The sequence below is a fragment of the Cheilinus undulatus genome, linkage group 4 (genome assembly GCF_018320785.1).
Source record: "Cheilinus undulatus linkage group 4, ASM1832078v1, whole genome shotgun sequence".
Taxonomy (NCBI): Eukaryota; Metazoa; Chordata; class Actinopteri; order Labriformes; family Labridae; genus Cheilinus; species Cheilinus undulatus.
Window position 1 is genome coordinate 1386760 of NC_054868.1, and position 14312 is coordinate 1401071.

Here is a 14312-nt window from a genome sequence, read left to right on the forward strand (position 1 = left end):
CAAAGAAAAACTTGGTTGACCAAAATCGCACCCAGGCACCAATTAATCGATTGGTCGTCAGGGGAAAAAAATTTATTCCTAAAAGAAAATTACCTCATTGGGGACTAATTCAACCCATCCAGGCTCCTCACTGCACCTGCTTGGTACTCTGAATGATCCTAAAATGAACATAACAAGCCTTTGGAAGCATTAATACATCTTTTCGGCTCATCACATCTTACTATGTAACATGATTAATTGAGAGATGATCAGCGTGCACCTGCTTTTGATCTCTGTGATCCCGGCGCGTTAACTCTTCAAACTCATACAGCCTACAAAATAACCTCAGATCATCGTTTTTCATTCATTTATAACGGTAACTAATAACAGGATTACTTGATCCAGCCTGCGCTGTCATTTACGAGCATAAAGCAGACAGCATGCAGCGTTTATTTATGGAGGTGAGAGGAAAAAAGTTCGCTCGTCGGAACTCAATGACCAACAGACATCGCCTTTTATCAGCTCTGCTTTCTGTGTGACTGTAAGAGAAGCTAACGCTAACGTGAACGCTTTAAGGAGATTATAAAAGGAGATGATACCTATTTGCGGCCTATCAGGTAAATTAAACTGACCGCGGGAGTTGATGCAGTGAGGGAGGGCAGAGCAGAGAGACTCGGCAGCGCCACTTCAATACAAACAGCCCGCAACTTTGTGACGAGTTGTTTTGTTTCTGACCGTTAATGCTGTAAAATATCAGAAAATACCCCACTCTGCGTTCCTTTGTGTGCGTCTCTACCTGTAATTCCAAGAGCTGCATTGCTCCTGCTCTCTCTCTATCACTCAGCTGCTCAAATGCTTTTGCCCCCAGATCAGCGTTTGGGGGGGATTCACCGACCAGGGTGATCTTGGTCGAACTAAAGCTTTTCGATCAATTAATCGACCAATCGAATTGAAGCTGTCAGCCTTAATTATTTTATACCTTTTTGTTTCAAAATCAAAGAAAAACACCAATTTTTAGGGGGTATTAGGAGTATATTTTGGTATTTTAAAGTTGGCTGTGTGAGGCACTTGTCAATAGTAGTGGTATTATCCTGCAGTGATATCAGTGTCGGCCCTGAATCAGCCTGTGCTGAGGGAACCTGGGCTAAACAAGAAGCCTCTGCGTTTGGATCTATTTGGGCTATGACCTCCTCCTCCTCAGCGCACCGCCATCTCCTGATCAGCTGTTTGGGTCTGCAGCTTTGACAGAGACAAGAAGACCTGACTGACAGACGCATGGGCGGAGTTTCAGGGAACCAGGCCGCCGCCTCTGTCACAGGAGTGTGTGATGGAGAGAGTACTTACCGACTGGGATGATGAGGAAGCGGAGGTAGTTCAGCCAATCAGGTGTCTTGCTGGCCAGCTGCTCCACGAAGCAGCAGAGGGCGGTGCTGAGGTAACTTTGGTCCCCGCCCACTGCGACCTTCACTGTGGGCGGAGTCTGGGAGTTACAGTTACAGCTGGAAAACACATCAGAATTGTATGGTTAAAGCTGCTGAGAGCAGCAAGATTAAGTCTATAAAACATCAGGATTCAGCATGTATGGAAGCCCGTTAATGCCAGCACAAAAAAAAAAAAAAACATGACATATTTAAGTTATAATTTTATACATGACTTTGTAATCACATAATGTGAATTTATCACTGTGGAGCAACAGTGACATCATGTGGTGAATAATTAAAATACACTTTTATTTAATAAATTACTTAATATTAATTTAATTTGATTATCTAATCAAATCAACGTTAATTTTAAACTAATGTACGTAAATTATATAATTTTTATTTAATTATTTAATTATGTAATTTATTTAATTTAATAAACTATGTTTCAAAAGATGAAACTTCTTTGATGTTTAATTTCATCTTCTTTTATCTGTAATGTTAAATAAAAACGCTGAGTAAGCTCATCTATCTGGTGATCACATGACTCTCACAATCTCTGGATCCGGCTCAGGATGGCGCTGAAGGCGGCCTGAACATCAGCTGATGAGACGGTGCACACGATTGGCTGATCGAAGAGAAGCTCTGACAGGAACTAGAGAGAGAGAAAGAAAAAGGGAGATAGAGTGAGGGAAAAACAGGGAGAGAGAGGGAGTGAGGGAGAAAGAGGGGGATAAAGGGAGAGATAGGGAGAGAGAGAAAGGGAGAGAAAGAGAGAGAGATGGGAGAGAGAGAGAGAGAGAAAGGGCGATAGAGTGAGGGAAAAACAGGGAGAGAGAGGAAGTGAGAGAGAAAGAGGGGAATAAAGGGAGAGATAGGGAGAGAGAGAAAGGGAGAGAAAGAGAGAGAGATGGGAGAGAGAGAGAGAGAGAAAGGGCGATAGAGTGAGGGAAAAACAGGGAGAGAGAGGAAGTGAGAGAGAAAGAGGGGAATCAAGTGAGAGATAGGGAGAGAGAGAAAGGGAGAGAAAGAGAGAGAGATGGGAGAGAGAGAGAAAGGGCGATAGAGTGAGGGAAAAACAGGGAGAGAGAGGAAGTGAGAGAGAAAGAGGGGGATAGAGGGAGAGAGAGGGAGAGAGAGAGAGAAAGGGAGATAGAGAGAGAAAGAGAGAGAGAGAGAGAGAGAGGGAGTGAGAGAGGATGGTGATACTGGTACTGATTGTGATACTGGTATTAATGGTGATACTGATACTGGTACTATTTCTGTACCTGACCCTGCCAGTCAGTGGTGTTGATCAGGATGATTGAATCTGGGATCTGATCGTCAGAGAACAGGATGTGGTTCAGCTGATCCAGGACTGACTTCCTGGCAACCTGAAAACACAAAAACACACATGGGCCTGTGTTTTAGGGTTGTCATGTTAGCAGAATTTTAGACTCTGATAAGATTCTGGCTCGAATCAAAAACTCTGGTACCAGAAATAGAAGTCTGAGATACCAAATATTTCATCATTTTCCGGTTGAAATGACCAAAAAGCTGATTTATCTCCTACATGCTGTCTAAACCACACCTGAGTGTCTCACCTGTGGAGGAGGGATCCTATAATCAGACGACGTCTCACTCTCCACGCTGCTCGTCCTGTCCGTCCCTCTGGAGTTCTGTCTGTCCTTCATGGAGCCGCTCCAGTGATGGCGAGACAGCTGACTTCCTGTTTTACTGCAGAGAGAGAGAACAGATGTCTGACCTCGTGTCCTGTATATGTTTATCAACAACAAACCTCCTACTGCCAGACTCCACATGCTGCCGTCAGCAGCTCCTTCCACGCTGCACACTCCACAACACTTTCCTTCCACAGCATGAGCTGTCGTTTGTATCCAACACGTGCCAGAAGTACCAGTCTATCTGTGTGTGCCAGCTGATCTAGGGACTCCAGCATTCCAACTTACTTACATACCGCTTACTTTTCGGCCTTTTGTTGCCCTGTTCTTACTTTTTTGATAAGTGTTGCAGCCATGAAATTCAAAATGAGCTAACATTTTTTCATGAAAAGGTAAAATGTCTCATTTTAAACAGTGACCCAACTTTTTGGAATTAGGGTTGTAAAACTTGTGTGTTTGAACCTTTAAATAAACCGACCAATCATGTTGCTGCTGTAACATCAGGAGAGATAATCTGTCATATAACCGTGTTTGTGTTTACCTTGGTGAAATGTGGGTCTGAGACTCCGTTTTGCAGAGTTTTGCAGCTGGACCTGCATCTGTTCCCATGGTAACATCCTCCTCCACTTCCTGTGGAGAAGAATCAGAGTGACCTTGATGAGTGGATGCTGTGATGGAGACACTGATCTGTTTAACAGTCATGTTAGGAAGTTTATTTCCCGTCAGTGATTAACAGAGGGGGCAGTGACCAGGAGACTCTGGAGGGATAGATGAAAACACTGTACTCCTGCAGTAAGATGTGGGTCAAAGGTCAGAGTCAGTGTTATTCTCACCCCGGGGCCCGCCTCCTCTCCTCTGGACTCCTCGTGGACATGTGGCCCCACCCCTCCAGGAGACAGCAGCTCTGCAGCCTGTTAATGACACAGAGCACTGAGTGACCAGCAGGGGGCAGCAGATAAATGATGATACTACTGGTTAAAGACTGAAACATTCCTGCAGCTCTTTACTTTTTAAAAATGATTTCTCTCTATCAAACAGAAAGGATTTTTCCCTTTTTTATCATGTGAAATAGAGACAAGATGTTTTGATTTCCTTTGAAATATACCTTATTTTTAAGGAACTATCAGTAAATTCAGTTTCTATTGCCTATACTGCAGCCAACCACAAGGGGGCGACTTAGATATTTCAGCCACATATTTCTAGGGCAGTCATGTTGTGTGTGACCCCCAGTATAAAGGTGCCAGAGACCGGGGACCCCCACTGTACCTGAAGGTGGTTGGACACAGCCGTGAACATTCAAGAATAGTCATGTGGAGACAAGGCCGTCCATAAGGGGGAATAAAGGGGAGAGCTGTCAGGGGCCCAGCCAAACTGGGGGCCCATGGAGGCCAGCAAAATCATGGTCTATTGTAAAGTAAAGCTGTGATATCTGTATTTTATATTCAACTTGAAAAATAACCACTCTTATTAATTCTCTAATTAAAATATGTTAAAAATAACAAAAATTGGTTAATAAGTAAAAAATGGGGAGAAAGGTCGTGAAATTTGATTTTATAAGTAGCAGAAATGGATTAGAAATAACAGAAATTAGATAACAGTGGCCAAAAAATAAACAAAAAATGGCAAAAATGGGTTAGAGTGGCAAAAATTTGCATATTAAGTGGTAAAAAGAGATTCAAAAGTGGCTGAAGTGGTGTTAAAATGGCAAAAAAAAGGGTGAAAACTTTGTGAAATGTGATGAAAATAGATATAAACTGGCAAAAAAGGGTTAGCGGAGGCAGAAATAGTCAGTAACTGGGAAAAATGGGCATATCAAATTATGAAATGTGGCTTAAAAAGTGGCAAAATGGGTTAATAGTGGCAATAATGTGTCAACAGAGCCAACAATAAGCAGAGAGTGGCAAGAGCTGGTTTAGAAGTGGCAAAAACAGGCAGAAAAAAAGTGGTGGAAAGGGTTTAAAATGGACAAAACATGGGTTTTAAGTGTCAAAAATATGTTAAAATTGGCAAAGTCGGTGGGAAAAAGTGATGAAAATTGGTTAAGATTAGGCAAAACTGGTGTAAAGAGGGAACAGTGTACTTCAGAAATGTTCAGAAACAAGTCTCTTTTTAAAATCATTTGTGTAGAATATAGCCTTCCTAAAAAAGAAAATCCGGAGCGTGCCAGTAGTCGAGTGGCTAAGGCGCGCACCATGTACTCTCTTCCCTGTTTCTGAGTCTATCCACTGTCCTCCTCTATCTAATAAAGGCACGAAAAGGCCTAGAAAGTTGTGGGGGCCCTGATCTGGCCCATAGGCCCCCAGTTAATGATCAATACTTTATGCTGTTAATAGCTTGCTCATCCTTGCAAATCAAATACTGCCACTGTTGAGCATCATCACGACCAAAACAGGAAAATCCTAACTTAGTCACCCTTAGAATATCACCTAAATCAGTAATACTCAACCCTGCTCAACCAAAGAGCCAAACAGTTAGAAAATGCCATCGCAAAAGCCACAATCTAAGTGGTGAAAAGTGACTAAAATGAAAAAAAAAGCTGTAAAAAGGTAGAAAAATGGGGGGAAAGGGCATTTAATGGCAAAAGGCAGTTAAAATGGGCGAAAAATTGCAAAGACACAAAATAAAAGTGGCTAAAACTGATGAAAAAGGGCAAAAATTGGATAAAAGTGGCAAAAATGGATGAAAAAGTGTTTAAAGGAAGAAGTAAAAATGGGCTAGAAGCAGCAAAAATTGGATAAAAGTGGCAAAAATGGATGAAAAAGTGTTTAAAGGAAGAAGTAAAAATGGGCTAGAAGCAGCAAAAATTGGATAAAAGTGGCAAAAATGGATGAAATAGTGGCTAAAGGAAGAAGTAAAAATGGGCTAGAAGCAGCAGAAATGGGCTAAAAGTGGCAAAAATGGGCAAAATAGGCATACAATGGCAAAAACTGGGTGAAAAGTGGCAAAAATGGGTGCAAAGTCACAAAAAAATGGACATATGGACAACCTGATGCCTTCAGCCTAGCTTATCACCACTGCAGAGGCATGAGATCCCAGTCTATTTAGTGTTGTAGGATCTTTGCATAGTATGGCACCTAATAAAAAGGAAGTTACTTTAAAATGTGCTGCATTTAAGGAAATATTGCACATAAAATGCTCCCATTGGTTCTGCTTTATAATGCAAGAGATTGCAGCTTCTGTGGAATCATCATGAGATTTTTCAGTCACAGTTTCACTCACAGCTGACGTCTGTTCTCTGAGCTGGTTCTGATTGTTCTCACTCCTGTTCTCCGTCTGTGAGCTCTCCTCGAAGAACGGCCTGGAACAAAGAGTCCAGCATCAAATCCCAGTCCTTCTACACCGTGAACCGCCCGTGCAAACATGAGAACTCTTTTCTATAAGCGTGTGCGTCTCTGACCTGAGTTTGGGTTTCGGCGTGCTCACGATGCTGTCGTTGTCGTCGAGCTCAGGGCCGCTGTCGCTCGGGTTGTAAACCTCCAGACTGTCATAGAGGAGATCCAGGTCCTCCTCCACTTCCCGGCCCTGACCCCCCCGCTCTGAGTCCAGAACCTGCAGGATGCAAAGTGAAGCTGGGGGTGTTGGAGGAATTTTTGCCAAATAATAGGCCATAGTTGGCAGCTTCTGGAAAAATTTCACTTTTCCAAAAGCTGCCAACAAAGGAATAATGATACAGATGGAGAATAAACCTTTGAGTACAAACCTCATCTGTGACTTTGAATCTTTTCAGCAGAGCCACAAACTTTTGTTTGAAGTTCGGTTGCTGAAACGGAAAAACAAAAATGCTGACCATCAGAATATGGAGTTACAGGTCAAACATTCCTCTGAGCTGAAATTTTGCAAGAACCAGAGATGTCTGATAGAGCTATACAGCGCCGATAAAAAGTATTCAGAGCTCCAGCCACTGGTTAATCAGTATTCATGGCTACCGTTACCCCCTGAAGACAAAGGAACACTCAGAGAAAATGTTATTGAAAAGTCCTATTGGCACAGACTCAGAGCTGTGATTGCAGCCAAAGGTGACTCTATTAAAAACTGACCAGAAGGGAGGAATATTTATGCAGTCTCTTATTTGACATGACAGATTTTTATTTCATTGATTTTACTATGTAGAAATCTGTTTTCACTTTGACATTAAAGAGGATTTTTTTGTATTTTTTTGTCAAAAAACCCAAATTATATTGACTACAGTTGATGTATAAAATGAATAAAACATCCAGGGGGTGAATATTTTTTCAGGTACTGTACATGAGAACCTCATGAGGTTCTGTATCAGGATGTGTTTAGAAATGTTACAACATCCTGACAGAAAGCTGACATTCCTCACCTGTGTCAGAGAGGTCGCTCGGATCATTTTGCGGTGAGATTTCTTCGTCTTTCTCTGAACGTCTTCATCGTCGTCGTACATGTCCTGAAGAACAGGCAGAGAGCGTCACAGACATGCACGATAGAGTCGTTAACGTCATTAGCACCATCAACATGTCAAGGTCAGTGTTTAGTGCTAACAGTTGAATGCTGAGATGCTAATTTCACTAATAGAAGCAGCAGGCTAACATATCTGAATGCCACTGTAACCTGATGGATAATCAGTGGTGACCTGCCCGTGACCTCAGTTAGCTTAGATGTTCCAACACTGGTTATGTTAAACTGTTTGCTCTGCAACACAGTTAGGGGAGCATTCAACCGTCCGTGTGAAAGTCTGTGAATCAGACTGTTCCTTTTTGACTCAGTCGCCTAAAATAAGACATATATTTTAAAACCTTTAGTGAATCACGTCCTGATTGGTCAGTCACCTGAGGCTGGACGGCGTCATCACTTCCTTCCTGTTCGGAGGAGAAGCTGTCGTCATCGTCCTCAGAGTAGTTCTCCATGTCTGGGGAGCGATCTGAAGCACAAAACACATTAATACACCGTTTAAACACAAACAGCCCACAGATGAGACCTGCTCATTCACTGATGGGATGCTGGGGCAAACATCAGATCCAAAAAAGTTGGGACACTGTGGAAAACATAAAAATAGAATACAGTGATTTTGAAATCCTTTTAACCTATATTCATCTGACATCACAAAGACAAAATAGTTAATAATAATACAGATCAGCTTTGTGTTTCTGCAGAAATACACACAATCTGTGGTTGATGCCTGAAACATGCTCCAAAAAAGCTGGGACAGGACGATGTTAAATTAACCTAAAAGGCAAGGATGGACTGTTTTATAAGCTTTGATGACATCATCCTCACAGGCAAGGATGGACTGTTTTATTAGCTTCGATTGAATGTTTGACAAGCTTCGATGACATCATCCTCAAAGGCAAAGATGGAATATTTTACAAGCACCGATGAGATCATCCTCACAGGCAAGGATGGAATATTTTAGATGCTTTTGTTGACATCATCCTCACAGGCAAGGATGAAATGTTTATGAGCTTTGATGACAGTATCCTCAAAGGTGAGGATGGGATGGTTTATGAGCTTTGACGACATCATCCTCACAGGCAAGGATGGACTGTTTTACAACCTTTGCTGACCTCATCCTCACAGACGAAGATGGAATATTTTACAAGCATTGATGGCATCATCCTCATGGGCAAGGATGGAATGTTTTACAACCTTTGTTGACCTCATCATGGAATTTTTTATGAGCTTTGAAAATATCATCCTCACAGGCAAGGATGGAATTTTTATGAGCTTTGAAAATATCATCCTCACAGGCAAGAATTGAATGTTTATGAGCTTTGTTGACATCATCCTCACAGGCAAGGATGGAATGTTTTATAAGCTTTGTCGACACCGCCTCACAGGCAAAGATGGAATGTTTTATATGTTTTGATTAAATTAAAAACTGACTTCAGTATTTACTCTGGTTATCTTTGTCTAATATTAATGTGAGTTTGTAAACATGTTGGTGTGACAAATATGTAAAAAAAAAAAAGAAGAAATCAGGGGAGGAGTCAGTCCTCTCTCACAGCTCTGTATTTCTGTGTTTATCATTTAGGTTATTTTGTCTCTTGTTTGGGATGGTGTGTCTTTTTAAAGAATATTATCGTCACTTTCTTGTTGTTTTCAGGTGATTTTTACTATATTTTCTGACTCAGTGGTTTAAAACTTTTCCTCTGTGATGTAACAGAGACGCTGTTATCAAACATCCCTCACAGACGGCCTGGTTTAAAGTGGAGGAGCCCATCTGTGCTTCGTGAGGGACCAATCAGGAGCCGCTTTCTAACGAGCACAAACAGAAGGTCAGCGTTGTTGTTCTCCTACCTGAGGCCTTGGTCTTGTTGCCGTGGTGACCGCTTGTGTCCTCCTGCTCGATTGGCTGGCTGGAGAGAGAGAGGACGCTCAGCTCCGCCGCACGCAGAGAGGCATCCTTCTGGTTGCTATGGAGACCGAGGATGTGGGCTCGGTCTGTCGGATGCTGCAGAACCTGAGAACAGAAAGGTTTAAGAGTTTTTATTTTACGGTGGTTCCTGCTGCTGGTGTGTAGGTGATTTACTGTCAGACATCTGTGAGCATCCACACGCTCAGACCACGCCATTTTTATTTCTACCTCTAAACAGGAAGTACAGACGCAGATGGAGAAGTCCACCGTTTTAACCTCTGTGGAAGATTTTCATAAAACTAGCTGATAATTATAAAAAACCTAGCTCAAATAAAACGTCTTTTTTACTCCTGCCCAGAAAGATAAATATATTTTAATGGTAAATTCTGTAGTTGAGGGTGTGATGTTATAGTGTGATCCTGGTTCGGATCCTGTTTTGGTTCTTGGTTCAGTTCCTGTTTCGGTTCAGGGTTTGGTTCCTGGTTTAGTTCCTTTTTCTGATCCTCTTTCAGGTTCCTGGTTTGAATCCTGGTTCAGTTCCTCTTTCGGATCCTGGTTCAGTTCCTGGTTCGGTTTCTTTTGTAGATCTTCTTTCGGTTCCTGTTTTTTGCTCCTGGTTTCTGGTTCAGTTCCTGGTTCCTGGTTTGGTTCCTTTTTTGGATCCTCTTTCAGTTCCTGTTTAGGTTCCTGGTTAAGTTCCTATTTCAGATCCTAGTTCAGTTCCTGTTTTGGTTCAGGGTTTGGTTCCTGGTTTAGTTCCTTTTTCTGATCCTGGTTCGGTTCCTGTTTTTTGCTCCTGGTTACTGGTTCAGTTCCTGGTTCCTGATTTGGTTCCTTTTTTGGATCCTCTTTCAGTTCCTGGTTTGGTTCCTGTTAAGGTTCCTGGTTAAGTTCCTCCTCCAGATCCTGGTTCAGTTCATGTTTCAGTTATGGGTTTGGATCCACTTTCGGTTCTTGGCTTGGTTTCTGTTTTGGTTCCTTGTTCAATTCCTTTTTAGGATCCTCTTTTGGTTCCTGTTAAGTTTCTGGGTTTGGTTCCTCTTTCGGTTCCTACTCTTGAGTCAGCATGCTTTTGGGACTAAATGAGGTCAAGAGTTGCTGCTTTTGTTCGGTAGACCCTCACTTTCCTCTGATCCCAGGATCCTCTCTGATTTTCAGACTACTGTTGACAGAGAAGGCTTTGTACACACCGTGAGTTTGACTGTGCTGAGATTTCCTCACACTGAAGGGCTGGTTCCTGTTTCTGTGCATCTGTGAGACGATTCTCCTCTCTCCAACGGTCGATAACGTGAGAATGTTTGTGGTAAAAGTGGCCTCTGCCTGAGAGCGAAGACTGCCTCCTCTTTGGCACTGTGGCGGTGTGAGCGTATGTGTTCAGGGAATTGACCGGGACGAGGGGAACTGAAGTGAAAGGCACAATAATTTTGTATTCTTTTGAGAATCTGTACATAATTATGGTTTTTGATGGCACCAGTATCAAACCAGCATACCCAAGAATTCTCCTGAGAGGGATCAAGGACAACTGGAGCAACGGTGTGGCGTGCAAATCAACACAGACAGACGGACACACCGCCAGTTTTAGCAGTAAGATATCTTTGATTTAATAAAGAACCTCAAAACTCTTCTTCATTACTGTTAAAGTGTTTTGTTCCTTTTTTCTTTGTTCCTTTTGTTATTGAACCAGTTCAGACCAATCAGAGCCTGGCCTACATGAGGCCCCTGGAAGCCTCCTTGGGAGTAGCAGCACAAAGCCGCGGTACCTCGGCCATGTTGATGACTCCCACGGCGAGCGTCTTGTAGCCCAGGATGGTCCTGTTCTTGTACCTCTTCCTCCGCTGCAGCATGACGTGCAGACGGTTCACGTCACGCTTTAAGAAGTGAGGGTACTGGAAGACACGGAGACACCGGGGAAGGAGAACGTCTTTATCAAAGAGGATTTACCGGACAGACTATGAAACCACGGCGCTTTGTCAAATAAAGGCACGACACCTGCAGGGAGAAGGTGAGCTCCAGGTCCGTCTCCATCAGACCGTCTGGAGGAAGGAGATACTCGTTGGATCTTAGAGTCCGCTTTGAGCCCTGAGACAGGAAGACACAAAGAAGGAGACTCACTGATCATTCAGGAGACAAAAGTAGAGGCTGAATGAAAAATCACCAAAAGTAAACGCCAACATGAACTTCCAAATACAACAAAATGTTGGAGAAGAGCAGGAGACAGTTATTTAAATATTTCCTTCCCTCAGAAGCTGTTAGAGCTGCACCTCCAGGGTGCAGATTTTAACACATCCTGTATAAGAGGGCTCCTCAGACGGTCCCAGACCAGGGTACTACTTCACATGACGGATGGGACTACCAGAGCCCATAGAGACCAACCACATGTACACCTCATATTTGATGCACATCTGTTTTGCCTCATGGAGCCTGAGGTCCCCAGTCAAATCTAACCCAAAGACCTGCAGACTAAAGGACACCTGCTCTCCTAACTAAGCTAAAACAGCGCCCCCTACATTTTACATTTTGAATCCTTAGACTTTAACTCCACCTGAGGGTAGGCATGTAAACCCCACAGATGTTAAGACCAGAAATGCTGCCGTCTCAAACAAAGACGCTCTGACCTTTACATGTTTATTCAGCAGGATTCACAGACACAAAGGTGACAGGACGTTCTCACCTGGATCTTCACGGCGATGACCACAGAGCTGAGCTCTCTGTCCAGCTCTCTGAGAACCATCAGCCTCTTCAGAGTCAGACTGCACAGCCTGTGGACGACAACAAGGATGCTCAGATAGTCATACGTATGGCTCTTCTACGTCTTCATCTGAAATATTATTCCCCCAGAAAACCTTAGAAGGGAACTTTGACCTCAGAAATTAGTCACAACAAGGATGCTCAGATACAGTCATACGTATGGCTCTTCTACGTCTTCATTTAAAATATTATTCCCCCAGAAAACCTTAGAAAAGGGAACTCTGACCTCAGAAATTAGTCACATTAATCAGTTTGTTTCTCAGACTTATACAGAAGGCTTTAATTGTCAAACATAATTATCCCATTTATCCTGTTTTTGCCCTTTTTCACAATTTCTGATACTTTTCTTCCGTTTAAGCTACCTTTTGCCATTAAATACCACTTTTTCCTATATTTTGCAACTCTTTTTGACACTTCGATCCCATTTCTTTTGACACTTTTCCCCATTTTTGCTGTTTTTAAAAATTTTTTCGCCACTTTTCACCCATTTAAGCCATCCTTTTGTCCCCGCCACTTTTTTCCTGTTTTGCCCCTTTTCACCATTTTTTTGGCCATTTCATCTACTTTTTGCCATTAAATACCACTTGTTTCCTATTCTTTTTGATACTCTTTCCCCATTTTTGACACTTTTATCCCATTTTGGCACTCTTTCCCCATTTTTGCACTACTTTTTGCATATCTAAGCTGCCATTTGCCATAAAATACCACTTGTTTCCTCTTTTTTTGCCCATTTTTACCACTCTTGACTGCTTTTTTGTCCATTTTAGTCACTTTTCTCTTTTTCATTGCCATGTTTTTGCCACGTTTGAACATTTTCGCCCTTTTTCACAATTGTTTTGCCACTTTTCATCCAATTAAACTATCTTTGCCATTAAATACCACTTTTTTCTACTTTCTTGCCCATTTTTGACACTTCTTTTTGACACTTTTCACTTCTTTTTGCCCTTTTTCACAATTTTTTCACCACTTTTCGCCCATTCCAGCTGCCTTTTGCTATGAAGTACCCGTTTTTTTCCTAGTATTTGCCACTTCTTTTGACACTTTTCCCCATTTTTGCCATTTTTAAAAATTTTTGCCACTTTTCACCCATTTAAGCTATCCTTTTCTTCCCCACCACTTTTTTCCCTGTTTTGCCCCTTTTCACCATCTTTTGTCCATTTCATCTACTTTTTGCCATTAAATACCACTTGTTTCCTATTTTTTTGCCCATTTTGCACTTTCCACCATTTTTTTGAAAGTTTTTCGCCCATTTAAGTTGCCTTTAGCCATAAATTACCCCCTTTTTCCTATGTTTTTGCACATTTTTGCCACTTCTTTTTGACAATTTTTCCCCATTTTTGAGACTTTTATCCTATTTTTCCCCTATTGACCATTGTTGCACTAGTTTTTGCATATCTAAGCTGCCATTTGCCATAAAATACCACTTGTTCCCTCTTTTTTGTCCATTGTTGCCACTCTTGACTGCTTTTTGCCCATTTTTGTCACATTTCTCTCTTTTATTACCATGTTTTTGCCACTTTTCTCCCATTTTTGACATTTTTATCCTATTTTTGCCCCTTTTTACCCTTTTTGGACCACTGTTCGCCCATTTAAGCTGCCACTTATTTCCTATTTTTTGTGCTATTTTGCCACTCTTGACTGCTTTTAGCCTATTTTAGTGACTTTTCTCTTTTTTTTGCCACATTTGTACCATTTGTGCCACCTTTAAATTATTGTTATTGCTACTTTAAGCTGTTTTTGCCACTTTTCACCTCTTAGACTGCGGCTCTTGTAAAGGTATTTTTAATAGTTTGGCTCTTGTGTAACCCAGGTGACAAATCCTGAATGCCAGCTTTTCTCTCTACATGTATCTCTGCTCATGCATTAGTCCCGTCCTTAAATCTCGTGGGGTTTTCTGTCTGTTCTTGCAGGATCTCGGTGTTAGTCTGGCCAATCACAGCCATTCTCCTCGTGATGTCATGCGGTCACATGACTTGGCACGGCCAATCGCGTTTGTTTACTGTACCGCTGCGATTCAGTCTGGGAAGGTGCGGTGGGGAAGCCGGTTGAGAGTTGGGTTGCAGGAGCTTTCTAGCGCGTCCCATATACTATTGAAAGAGCTCGTGTTTAAGGCGTAGTCTGCGGAATTTGGCCAGGTTTTTGATCCTGATGGCGAGCTAATGAAGGAGCAGGCCTAGAGCCTACAGGGCC

At 42.2% G+C, this 14312-nt stretch overlaps 1 protein-coding gene across 1 annotated transcript in view; it reads right to left on the reverse strand.

Annotated features, from left to right (window-relative positions):
- LOC121507966 (phosphofurin acidic cluster sorting protein 1-like) overlaps positions 1-14312 on the reverse strand; it is a 34088-nt gene that overhangs the window by 9379 nt on the left and 10397 nt on the right. The window contains exons 2-16 of the mRNA XM_041784398.1: positions 12046-12133; positions 11364-11453; positions 11135-11260; positions 9317-9479; positions 7849-7940; positions 7383-7466; positions 6759-6818; positions 6456-6607; positions 6278-6356; positions 3892-3969; positions 3600-3688; positions 2984-3116; positions 2669-2773; positions 1955-2055; positions 1324-1478 (exon numbers count right to left, since the gene is read on the reverse strand). Coding sequence (XP_041640332.1) covers positions 1324-1478; positions 1955-2055; positions 2669-2773; positions 2984-3116; positions 3600-3688; positions 3892-3969; positions 6278-6356; positions 6456-6607; positions 6759-6818; positions 7383-7466; positions 7849-7940; positions 9317-9479; positions 11135-11260; positions 11364-11453; positions 12046-12133 — 1595 coding nt within the window. The remainder of the gene's footprint in view (positions 1-1323; positions 1479-1954; positions 2056-2668; positions 2774-2983; positions 3117-3599; positions 3689-3891; positions 3970-6277; positions 6357-6455; positions 6608-6758; positions 6819-7382; positions 7467-7848; positions 7941-9316; positions 9480-11134; positions 11261-11363; positions 11454-12045; positions 12134-14312) is intronic.